Consider the following 13604-nt stretch of genomic DNA (forward strand, 5'->3'; position numbering starts at 1 on the left):
TCAATAGGCATCCATCACTGAGTCTTCCACTGTCCAGGATATGCCTCTGTCTCATTACTACCATCAACGAGAAGGTACAGGAGCCTGAAGACACACACTGAATGTTTCAGGAACAGCTTCTTCATCTCTAACATCATATTTCTTAACGGTTCCTGAACCCATGAGCACTACCTCACTATTTTTGTTCCCTTTTCGCACTACCTATTTATTTTAATGTATATTTCTTATTGTAATTTGTAATATTATGCATTGCTCTGTTTTGCTGCTGCAAAACAACAAATTTCATGACATATGTCAGTGATATTGCCCTGAATTGTGAATCTGATTCTGACTTCGATAGCCCATAATGCTAAAATTGTTCAAACATTAATCTGCATCTTCATTGTCCCAATATTGTGTGCAGAGATAATCCTGCAACAAAGTAGTCCATGTAGTCAGCAGATCCCACTTAATGGCCTACAGTAGTATTTTAGCAGGGTATGTAGAATGAAGCATAGCTAACCCACCTCCCTCAGAGATGACTCTGTGATGTGAATGAGTTGATTTCATGGAATACCCATTTCAAGGAATTCAGGAGGGAAATGAAGGAAGCAAAGCAAAGATGGATAGCCGAACGATGTGCAGATATTGAAGACAGCCTCTCCAACAACAACACAAAGAAGGCATTCCAACTAGCGAAAGATCTTACCAAAGAAAAACAAGCCAAAGTGAACACCATCCAAGACAAAAATGGCAAAAGTCTCACAGAAGAAAAGGAAATAATGGAAAAGTGAACAGAATACTTTTCAGAATTGTACAACTACCAGAGCAAAGGGGATCCAAGCGTGCTTAATGTACAGGAATCTTCCAATGAGGAAGACTATCCAATCATGCGTGAAGAAGTTGAAGCTGCAATACGATCACTGAAGGGCGGGAAGTCAGCAGGAGTTGACGACATCCCTGCTGAACTGCTGAAGCATGGAGGAGAGGCCACAATAGACATGCTTACCACCATCTACAATAAGATCTGGCAGACAGGTGAATGGCTGACACCTTGGAATCAGTCGCTGATCATTGTGCTTCCCAAGAAAGGCAATCTCCAACTTTGCCAGAATTACCTTATCATCAGTTTGATCAGCCATGTAAGCAGGTAATGCTCAGAATTATCTTAAACAGACTGAGACCTTAGGCAGAAGACATCATTGCCAAGGAACAAGCAGGCTTTCGTAAGGGCAGAAGCACCACTGAGCAGATTTTCAACCTTCACCTTCAGCACCAGAGAGAGTTCTACACGTCTTCATAGACTGCAAGAAGGCGTTTGACGGAGTCTGGCATGGTGCCTTATGGGCCACCATGAAGAAATTCAACATAGGGCAGAAGCTGATTCATACAATCCATCAGCTTTACGCCCAGGCAACCAGTGCAGTACTCGCTCAGGGCACCATCGGGGAGTGTTTCCATAACTCTGTAGGAGTCCGTCAGGGCTGCCTCCTCTTCCCCATTCTCTTCAACGTCTTCCTGGAATGGATCATGAGTGTTGCCCTTGAAGATCATGTGGGCACAGTCAGCATTGGAGGGAGGAACATCACAAACCTAAGATTTGCTGATGACATTGATGGAACTTACAGGAAAAGAGGACGAACTGGCCAACCTGGTCAGCCATCTTGACAGAGCCTCCACAAAGTTTGGAATGGAAATAAGTGCTGAGAAAACCAAGCTCATGGCAAATGCCAACGGTGCCATCACAACAGACATCTCAGTCCATGGTCAGAAACTTGAGACAGTGCAGCAGTGCAGCAGTTCAAATACCTGGGGGCAATCATCAGTGATGAAGGATCAAGACCAGAAGTCCTGGCAAGAACCGCACAGACAACGACTGCACTATCCAAACTCAAGACAATATGGAGGGACAGCAACATCACCATGAAGTACAAGATCAGACTCCTGCGTGCATTGGTATTCTCCATCTTCCTGTACGCATGTGAGACATGGACCCTCACAGCAGAGCTACAGAGGAAGATCCAGGCATTGGAAATGAGATGCTATCACAACATTTTGGACCACATCACAAACAAGTAGGTCCGCAAGACCATCCAGCACCACATTGGCCCCCATGAAGACCTTCTCACTACGGTGAAGAAAAGAAAGCTGAGATGGTACGACCACGTAACAAGATCCAGTGGCCTTGCAAAGACCGTTCTACAAGGAACTGTGGAGGGGAAAAGAAGGAGAGGTAGACAGAGGGAAAGATGGATGGACAACATTAAAGTATGGACAGGGAGAACATTTGCGGTGACCCAGGCTCTGGCACACAACCGTGACAGACGGATCAGACTGGTGCAAAGCTTGTCATGACAGCGTGCCGATGACTCCACCAGGAGTTTAGGGCACAAGGCAAGGCAAGGCAATGCTGTAAAGTATTTCATTTGATAGTTTTCTGCAGAAGCAATGTGTCCTGCTGGTAGCATAAATGTTTCGCTATTTCTTCCTTACTGACACCTTCAAGCATTTTCCCAACTACAGATGTTAAGCTAACTGGCCTATAGTTGCCCATCCTTTGCCTACATCCTTTCCTAAAAAGTGGTGTGACATTTGCTGTCTTCTAGTCCACCGAGACCTGCCCAGAGTCCAGAGAGTTTTTATAAATGATTACCAACGTGTCTACTATAACCTCCGCCAATTCCCTCAGCACCCTGGGATGCATCCGATTAGGACCAGGGGACTTATATACCTTCAGGCCCTCTAGTTTGCTCATCACTAGCTCTTTCGTGACAGTGACTTTGTCAAGGTCCTCACCTCCCATTTTATCTGTAACATCCTTCTTTGGCATATTAGGAGTGTCCTCCACCGTGAAGACCGACACAAAATAGTCATTCAATGCCTCAGCCATTTCCTTATCACCCAATATCAATTTCCCCTTCTCGTCTTCCAAGGGACCTACGTTGACTTTAGCCACCCTCTTCCGCTTTATACATTTATAAAAACTTTTGCTATCTGTTTTTATATTTTGTGCTAATTTACTTTCATACTCTATCTTCCTATTCCTTATTTCTTGTTTAGTTGTTCTTTGTTGCTTTTTACAGTTTTCCCAATCCTCCAGTCTCCCACCACTCTTTGCAACTTTGTACTCATGAGCTTTTAATTTGATACTATCTTTTATTTCTTTAGTTATCCAAGGCTGGCTCTCCCCACACTTACTGTCCTTACTTTTGACTGGAATATACGTTTGTTGAGCACTGTGAAAAATCTCTTTGAAAGTATTCCACTGTTCCTCAACTGTCCTACCAAATAGCCTGTGCTCCCAATCCACATTAGCCAACTCCTCCCTCATCCCATTGTAGTCTCCCTTGTTCAAGCATAATACACTAGTTTGAGATCTAACTATTTCATCCTCCATCTGAATGCGAAATTAAATCATACTATGATCACTCTTTCCAAGAGGATCCCTGACTACAAGATCGTTAATCTTACCTGTCTCATTGCACAGGACTAGATCTAAAATAGTATTTTCCCTTGTAGGTTCACTAACATGCTGCTCAAGAAAGCCATCATGGATGCATTCTATGAAGTCCTCCTCAAGACTTCCTTGACCAACCTGATTCACCCAATCTATGTGGAAGATAAAATCCCCCATGACAACTGCCGTTCCATTCTTACAAGCCTGTTATTTCTTGGTTAATCGTCTCTGCCACTGCAATGTTTTTATTAGGTGTCCTATAGACAACACCCACCAGGGATTTTTTCCCCTTTACTATTCTTAATCTCTACCCAGATGGACTCAACATTCTGCTCCGTAGATCTTATATCGCCCTGATCTCATCCCTAATCAAGAGCGCCACCCCACCTCCTCTGCCTTCCTGCCTATCTTTCCGTATTACCTGATACCCTTGGATATTTAATTCCCAGTCATCTCCACCTTGCAACCAGGTTTCTGTAATGGCCACTAAATCATATGCCTTGGCACTGATCTGTGCCACAAGTTCACTAAACTTTTTTATAATGCTACAGGCATTTAGATAAAGTGCCCTTATACTCACTGTCCTTTTAGAATCTAGTGACCTATGCAATTTTTGCTTTTTACTTTTATCCACCCTACTCTTACTTTTTCCTTCAATAACGCTAGCTTTGGTCTCTGCATCACTTCCTTCTTCTTTTCTGTGTGGGTTCCCATCCCCCTACCAAATTAGTTTAAAACCTCCCCAACAGCACTAGCAAACTTCATGTCATCTTGTCTTCATGTCAAACTAGCATGTCATCTAAAACTTTGACAAACTTCTATAGATGTGTGGTGGAGAGATATATTGACTGGTTACATCATGGCCTGATATGGAACCACCAATGCTCCTGAATAGAAAAGCCTACAAAAAAGTAGTAATGGTCCAGTCCATCGTGGGTAGAGTCTTCTCCGCCATTGTGCACATATACATGGAGTGCAGTCACAGGAATGCAGCAACACGATCAAGGACTTCCACCATCCAGGCCATACTCTTTGCTGCTGCCATCGGAATGAAGATGCAAGAGCCTCAGGACCCCCACCATCAGGTTCAGCAAAAGTTATTACCCCTTAACCATCAGGTTCCTGAACCAGAGAGGATAACTAAACTCAGCTTCACTCACCCCATCTCTGAACTGTTCCCCCAACCTATAGACTCACCTTTAAGGACTCTTCATCTCACCTTCTCGATATTTACTGCTCATTTATTTTAGCTTTTTCTATTTACACTGTTTGATGCACTTGCACGTTGGTTGTTCGTCTGTCTTGTAGATTGCAGTCCTTCATAGATTCTATGGTTTTTCTTGTATTTACCGTGAATGCCCGCAAGAAAATGATTCTCAGGGGTTGTGTAAGGTGCATATGCTGTATGTACTCTGAGAAGCCTACCTTCTCCTTTGAGAAGAGGAAATCTAGCTGAGAAGTGCAAATGAAAAAGATAAGGCAGGGATCCTGTGTTTGATGTCAGCTGAAGAGCTGTTTCCTGAATCATTGTATGGATTCTGCCATCCAGAGTCATGATGGATACCAACGTGCAACAACTCAGCGGTAGGGCACCAACTGATGTACAATACATGTTTAAATCAATAGAACCTTCAGGATCAATCAGCTATGCACAAAAAAACATTGCTTTTAGTTCCTTCATGAAAACAAAACATGGCAGCGATGCTTTACTACCAGATGAACTCAACGCCTTCTATTCCTGCTTTGAAAGGGCGAATATAACTACAGCTCTGAAGATCTCTGCTGCACCTGATGACCCTGTGATCTCTGTCTCAGAGGCCGATGTTAAGACTATCTTTAAAGAGAAAGAACCCTCACAAGGCGGAAAGTCCCGAAGGAGTACCTGGTAAGGCTCTGAAAACCTGTGCCAACCAACTAGCGGGAGTATTCAAGGACATTTTCAACCTCTCACTGCTATGGGTGGAAGTGCCCACTTGCTTCAAAAAGGCAATAATTAGACCAGTGCCTCGGAAGAACAATGTGAGCTGCCTTAATGACTATCACCCGGTAGCACTCACATCTGCTGGGAATCCTGTACAAGGACTCCCAAGTCCCTTTGCATCTCTGCATTTTGAATTCTCTCCCCATCTAAATAATAGTTTGCCCATTTATTTCTTCCACCAAAGTGCATAGCCGTACACTTTCCAACATTGTATTTCATTTGCCACTTCTTTGCCCATTCCCCTAAACTATCTAAGTCTCTCTGCTGGCTCTCTGTCTCCTCAACAATACCTGCTCCTTCACCTATCTTTGTATCGTCAGCAAATTTAGCCACAAATCCATTAATCCCACAGTCCAAATCACTGACATACATCGTAAAAAGCAGCGGTGTCAACACCGACCCCTGTGGAACTCCACTGGTAACTGGCAGCCAGCCAGAATAGGTTCCCTTTATTCCCATTCTCTGTTTTCTACTGATCAGCCAATTCTCTATCCATGTTAGTAACTTCCCTGTAACTCCATGGGTTCTTATCTTGCTAAGCAGCCTCAAGTGTGGCACCTTGTCAAAGGCCTTCTGAAAATCCAAGTGTACAACATCCACTGCATCTCCTTTGTCTACCTTGCTTGTAATTTCCTCAAAAAATTGTGGTATGTTTGTCAGGCAGGATTTTCTTTTCTGGCTTTGGTCTATCTTGTCATGTGCCTCCAGGTACTCTGTAATCTCATCCTTAACAATCGACTCCAACACTTCCCAACCACTGATGTCAAGCTAACAGGTCTATAAGTTTCCTTTCTGCTGCCTCACACCCTTCTTAAATAGTGGAGTAACATTTGCAACTTTCCAGTCATCTGGTACAATGCCAGAATCTATCGATTCTTGAAAGATCATTGTTAATGCCTCCACAATCTCTCCGGCTACTTCCTTCAGAACCCGAGGGTGCATTTCATCAGGTCCAGGAGATTTATCCACCCTCAGACCGTTAAGCTTTCTGAGCACCTTCTCAGTCATAATTTTCACTGCACATACTTCACTTTCCTGACACTCTCGAATGCCCGATATACTGCAGATGTCTTCCACTGTGAAGACTGAAGCAAAATATGCATTCAGTTCCTCTGCCATCTCTGCGTCTTTCATTATATCTCCAGCGTCATTTTCTAATGGTCCTATATCTACCCTCGACTCTCTTTTACCCTTTGTATACTTAAAAAAACTTTTAGTACTTTCTTTGATATTAGTCACCAGCTTCTTTTCATAATTCATCTTCTCCTTCCTCATGACCTTTTTAGTTTCCTTTTGCAAGTTTTTAAAAGCTTCCTCATCCTCTATCTTCCTATTAGCTTTGGCTTCCTTGTATGTCCTCTTTTTTGCTTTTATTTTGGCTCTGACTTCACTTGTCAGCCACAGTAGTGTCCTTCTTCCATTTGAAAATTTCTTATTTGGAATATATCTGTCTTGCACTTCCCTCATTTTTTGCAGAAACTCCAGTCATTGCTGTTCTGTTGTCCTTCCTGCTAGTGTCCCTTTCCAGTCAACTTTGGCCAGTTCCCCTCTCATGCCATTGTAATTTCCTTTATTCCACTGAAATATAGATTTTAGTTTCTCCTTCTCAGATTTCAAAGTGAACTCGATCATATTGTGATCACTGTTCCCTAAGGGTTCCTTAACCTTAAGCTCTCTTATCACCTCCAGATCAGTGCACAACACCTAATCCAGCATAACCGGTCCTCTACTGGGCTCAACAACAAGCTGTTCTAAAAAGCCATCCCTTAGACATTCTACAAATTCTCTCTCTTGAGGTTCAGTACTGACCTGGCTTTCCCAATCAACTGTCATGTTAACATCCCCAACAATTATCATGACATTGCCCTTCTGACACGCCTTTTCCATCTCCTGCTGTAATTTGTAATCCTCATCCCTGCTGCTGTTTGGAGGCCTGTATACAACTGCCATTAGGATCCTTTTACACTTGCCAATTCTTAACTCAACTCATAGAGACTCTACACCTTCCTATCCTATGTCATCCCTTTCTAATGATTTAATATTATTTCTTATACACAGGGCCATACCACTCCCTCTGCCTACGAACCAATCTTTCCGACACACCGTATATCCTTGGATGTTCAGCTCCCACTGGCAGCCATCCTTTAGCCAAGTTTCAGCGATGGCCATTATGTCATACTTGCCAATCTGTAGCTGAATTTCAAGATTGGCCATTTCATTTCTTATGCTGTGTGCATTCAAATATAACACTTTCAGTCCAGCTTTTGTTGCTTTCTGGTTTAACTGCACTACGCCTCTATTGCCCTGTAACTCATCCCGCTGGCTGTGATTATGCCTCCTCTCCTGCCTGTCCTTTCTATAATCTCTGTTACATGCTATCTTTGATTTATTTATGTTTTCCCCTTCCTCAGCCCTATCACTCCGGTTTCCATCCTCTGCCAAATTAGGTTGAACCCTAAAAGCTCTATTAAACCTGCCTGCTAGGATATTGGACCCCTTTGGGTTCAAGTGTAACCTGTCCTTTTTTGTACAGATCATACGTCTCCTCAAAGATGCCCCAATGATCCAGGAATCCGAAGCCCTGTCCCCGACACCAGTCTCTCAGCCTCGCATTAATATGCCTGATCATGCTATTCTTGCACTCGTTAGCACGTGGCACAGGCAGCAGTCCTGAGATTACTACCCTGGAGGTCCTGCTTTTCAGCTTCCTACCCAACTCCCTGAATTCTCTCTTCAGGACCTCCTCTCTTTTTCTACCTATGTCATTGGTACCAACGTGTACCAAGGCTTCCGGCTGTTCACCCTCTCTCTTCACAGTACTCTGCGCCCGATCCGAGACATCCTGTACCCTGGCACCTGGGAGGCAACACACAATGCGGGTATCTTTATCAGGCTGACAGAACTTCCTGTCTGTTTCTTTCACTATGGAATCCCCTATGACTACCGCATTTCTCATCTTCCTCTTTCCCTTCTGCACCACGGAACCAGGCTCAGTGCCAGAGACCCGATCAGCATGGGCATCCTCTGTCAGGTCATCCCCCTCAACAGCATCCAAAACGAGGTAATGATTACTGAGGGGGATGGCCACAGGGGTTCCCTCTACTATCTGAGCTCTTCCCTTCCCTTCCCTGACAGTCACCCACTTATCTAACTCCTGCAGCCTCAGGGTGACTAACTCCCTATAGCTCCTATGTATCTCCTGCTCATTCTCCCTAATAAGCTGTAGGTCATCAAGCCGCAGCTCCAGATCCCTACACGGTCTCTCAGAAGCTGCATCTCAGTGCACCTGGCGTAGATGTGGCCATCTGGGAGACTGGAAGATTCCCAGGATTCCCACATCTGACACCCAGAGCGAAGTACTATCCCTACAGACATGCTCTCCGTTCCTCAAAAAATGTTAGAAAAAATGAAGTCCACTTACCTCGTCAAAGCTTGAATGAGCCAAAGCCCTACCACTCTGACGATGACCGCTCTGCTAAGCAGTGTCTCCTTTTTGTGCTGCAATCTTCTCTACTCTCCAACTCACGATTGGTGCACTGATTAGAGCCGAGTTCCCATGAAGCTCTCCCTTTTAAACTTCGCTCTCAGAGCTGTGTGTCGCCTCCTCTGTCGCAGCTCTCCAACTCGCAATTGGTGCGCTGGTTAAAGCTGATTTCCCGTGAAGCTCTCCCTTTTAAACTTCACTCCTGGACCTCTGTGCCAGTTTTAGCTGAGTTCCCGCGAACCTCTCCCTTTTAAACTTCGCTCCGGGATATGTGCGCTGCCTCCTTTGTCATACTTCTCCAACTCAAGATTGGAACGCTGGTTATCGACTGTAGCTCAGCATTTTATACCATCATTCCCACAATCCTGATTGAGAAGTTACAGAACATGGGCCTCTGTACCTCCCTCTGCAATTGGATCCTCGACTTCCTAACCGGAAGACCACAATCTGTGCGGATTGGTGATAACATATCCTCCTCACTGACGATCAACACTGGTGCACCTCAGGGGTATGTGCTTAGTCCACTGCTCTACTCTCTCTATACCCATGAATGTGTGGCTAGACATAGCTCAAATACCATCTATAAATTTGCTGACGATACAACCATTGTTGGTAGAATCTCAGATGGTGACAAGAGCGCGTACAGGAGCGAGAAATGCCAACTAGTGGAGTGGTGTCACAGCAACAAACTGGCACTCAATGTCAGTGAGACTAGAGAGCTGATTCAGGACTTCTGGAAGGGTAAGACATACCAATCCTCATAGAGGGATCAGAAGTGGAGAGAGTGAGCAGTTTCAAGTTCCTGAGTGTCAGGATCTCTGAGGACCCAACCTAGTCCCATCCATGCAGCTATAAAGAAGGCAAGACAGCGACTATACTTCATTAGGAGTTTGAAGAGATTTGGCATGTCAACAAACACACTGAAAAATTTCTATAGATGTACCGTGGAGAGCATTCTGACAGGCTGCATCACTGTCTGGTATGGGGGGGGTGGGGGGGGAGGGCTACTGCATGGGACCGGAAGAAGCTGCAGAGTTGTAAATTTAGTCAGCTCCATCTTGGGTACTAGCCTACAAAGTACTGGACATCTTCAAGGAGCAGTGTCTCAGAAAGACAGCATCCATTATTAAGTACCTCCAGCACCCAGGACATGCCCTTTTCTCACTTTTATCATCAGGTAGAAGGTACAGAAGCCTGAAGGCACACACTCAGTGATTCAGAAACAACTTCTTCCCCTCCACCATATGATCTCTGAATGGACATTGAACCCTTGAACACTACCTCACTTTTTTAATATATATTATTTCCGTTCTTTGCAAGATTTTTAATCTATTCAATATACATATACTGTAATTGATTTACTTATTTGTTATTATTTTATTTTGTTCTTTTCTTCTATATTATGTATTGCATTGAACTGCTGCTGCTAAGTTAACAAATTTCGCGACACATGCTGGTGATAATAAACCTGATTCTGATTTTGATTGCTCCTTAATGATTTGATAAACAAACTCCCTCACAAGTTTAGATTATCCAGATTTCAATTCACTTTTGTGCATCTCGATCTTCCCTGCTCACTCTTTTCAATGTGCAAAGCCACCTTGAAGGAAATGCCACACTGTACTCTGGATGTGAGTATAATCTGAGGTTCTACCTGACACTGCAGATAAAGCGTTCTCTTGGCACCAGTCAAAGAGCTGGGAATTCTGTTGTCCTCAACAATATTAATCCCTAAAGACTACAAAGTGGCTGCCACAACTCTCTACAACACTGACTGCACTGAAATGGTTAGTGTATCCTAAATAGATTAAGAGACAGTGAATTTATCTGATGAATATAGAACATAGAGCATTACAGTACAGTACAAGCACTTCAGTCCATGATGTTGTCCCAACCTTTTAATCTACTATAAGAACAATTCATCCTTTCCTCCTACATAACCCTCCAGTTTGCTTTCATCCACGTGCCTATCTAAGAGTTTCTTAAATGCCCCTAAATGCCTCTACCACTAGACCTGGCAGGGTGTTTCATGAAATAGGGATGCTTCCTTTGAAATAGAGATGGTGCCTATATCTAAGTAAAATTCTCTTTTGAAAAATAATTTCTACAACAGTTAGGAGGAACAGACTCACTGAATAACACTCATATTTGGCTCGAAGTACTGGTTTGAGCACACAACATGCTAACACAGCAAAACAAACCTGCTGTAAAAATCCCCACTCTGCTTCACAATGAACTCTGAGCCCACACTCTGGCACTGAATTGTAGTGTGAAAAGCAGAAATGATGGATGGAAAAGGCCTACCACAAAAACCTCACCAAGCTCGTACTTACAGTATATCCATCAGGGTATAGCTTTATTTCCCCCAGTTATGGAGTCATTGAGTCATGCAATATGGAACGGGTCCTTCAACCCATCTGGTAAATGCCAACCAGATTCCCATCTAAGATGTTCCCAGTTGCCCATCTCTCTCTAAACCTTTCCAATTCATGTACTTGCCCAGGTACCTTTTAAATGCTGTTAATGTACCTGTCTCAGATACTTTCTCTGGCAGCTCATTCCATGTACTGACCACCTCTGGGTGAAAAAGTTGCCCCACTGATTTCTATTAAAAATCTCTCCCTTCTCACATAAACCTACGCCCTCTAGTTCTTGATTCCTAACTCTTGGAAAGAAGACTGTGCACACTGACTCTATCCATGCCCCTCATGGTCTATCCATGTCTGCAAGGTCACTCCTCATTTTCCGACATTCCAATGAATAGTTGAGCAACGTGCTCTACCTCTATCCATAACTCTGGCCCTCCTGGTAACATCTTGGCAAATCTCCTCTGCACTCTTTTTCAGCTTAATGGCATCTTTCCTATAACAGTACCAAACAATATTGCAAATGTGGCCTCACCAACTCTTTTTTTTAACAACTGCAACATAACATCCCAATTTCTACACTCAATATACTTGGTTGAACTCCCATGCATGGAAGCTTTTTCAATACTTATATCCACTATGTTCCCCACTGTATATCACACAAAGCATGCACAAAGTGGCACTTGCACATCAGAGAACCAATTGTGACTCAAACCTTCTCTGCATGCACATGGTTCAGTTTTAATTCAAAAACACTACGGTCAAGACCACTTTTATAGATCTCCAAATTTATCCAAGTCCCTGGTGAGCTACAGTAATGATCAACTCTGCCATGCATTAGACTAGTGTCTGTTCATAAAGAAGGCTTTGGGGATTTTCATTCTAACTGGTTCAGCTGCCACTGCAAGTCAGTACAAAGGATGGAGATTGTGATTTCATGTTGATACCTGCAACCAAGTGGGATTGACTGTGACATGCAAGTAACTGAGCAGTGTGAAGACAAAGGAATAGACCACTAGTACATGTGGATGCAGATTCCAAATATAGGTCCCCTTAGTGGCAGCGAAGTATACAGAGCAGAAAGGGCAAGCCTTCCTTCACACGGCGAGGGATAGGTCTGCTAGGAAGACAACACCAGGATTGGGTGGAGTTTAAATAGAAGGTTACCCAATGTTCCTTGCAGAATAGAAAACCCAATCTAAGAGCAGCATTAAAAAGGCCCTAGCGCCCTTGTCTGGTATCTCTAGCTGGTCAAGTTGCCTGTGATGTGAGGGGAACCTGGGGAGGGAATGGAGAGTGATTTAAACACTTGGGAGGCGGGAGGAGAAGATGGCAGTGCGACGCAGCGCGCGCAGCTCTCCGGTGAAATGATATCGTATCTGTTCAATAGGGGCCGTGGACAATTCTGATTTGATGGAGACAGACGTGAAAGCATAGAGGAACATCTGGAGAAATTTCTGCCGCTGTTACTGTGCGATCGAGAATCTTCTGGAGGAAAGGCCCCAAAATCCCCGGCTTTGCCTGCTGCTGGCGACCGAGTTATGGTATTGTTGCACTGTTGTAACTATATGTTATAGTTATGTGGTTTTTGTTAGTTTTTCTGTCTTGGTCTCTCCTGTGTTTCTGTGATATCACACCAGAGGAATATTGTATCATTTCTTAATGCATGCATTACTAAATGACAAAAAAAGAGGGCTGTGTGTCCTCATAATCTAAACACAGGTGGTGGGCAACTGGAAGATATAGACTTCCTCCCTGCACACATTCCCAGAGTGAGCTAGTTGTTCCACAGAAGGAATACAACGTTCCCTCTTGGGAAAGGATGATGCTTACATTAAGACCCATCCCACAAATCCCAGCTCTCCAGATGAGCAAGGAGCCCCAAGTGGTAAGGCTGCTTTCTACTCACGTGGCTCGCATCAGCTCGGGGTTGGGCACACACTGCAGGCGTTGGGAGAGGAGCTGGAATGCCTTGCTCTGAGGCAGAAGCATGAGAAGTCCGTACAGGGCCTTGATCAGGTAGGGATTGTTCTCAACGTCAAGGAGTTGCAGCCGCAGATCTGTGATGGAGAACAGGAGACTAAATAAGCAACACCTACACACGGTGTTTAGCAGTGGCAAACTTCCAGTTAATCAGACACAACACAGGGAGGAACATTAGCTCAATATCATATTGGTGAATGAGTTTGGCTTTAAAGAGCAACTTTGAGGAGGAAAGAGAAGAGGAAAGACAGAGGGAATTCTGACGCCCGGGTTCCTGCCTGCTAAAAGCATGGCTGACAACAAAGACACGGTGAAGTCTCAGGATGGTCAGAAGGCTGGAGTTAGGAGATGGAA

At 44.1% G+C, this 13604-nt stretch overlaps 1 protein-coding gene across 1 annotated transcript in view; it reads right to left on the minus strand.

The window, feature by feature from the left end:
* The window catches only part of vac14 (vac14 homolog (S. cerevisiae)), a 454421-nt gene that overhangs the window by 59702 nt on the left and 381115 nt on the right, over positions 1 to 13604 (minus strand). The window contains exon 19 of the mRNA XM_063066634.1: positions 13177 to 13327. Coding sequence (XP_062922704.1) covers positions 13177 to 13327 — 151 coding nt within the window. The remainder of the gene's footprint in view (positions 1 to 13176; positions 13328 to 13604) is intronic.

Source organism: Mobula hypostoma, chromosome 14 (assembly GCF_963921235.1).
Source record: "Mobula hypostoma chromosome 14, sMobHyp1.1, whole genome shotgun sequence".
In the NCBI taxonomy this organism is placed as follows: Eukaryota; Metazoa; Chordata; class Chondrichthyes; order Myliobatiformes; family Myliobatidae; genus Mobula; species Mobula hypostoma.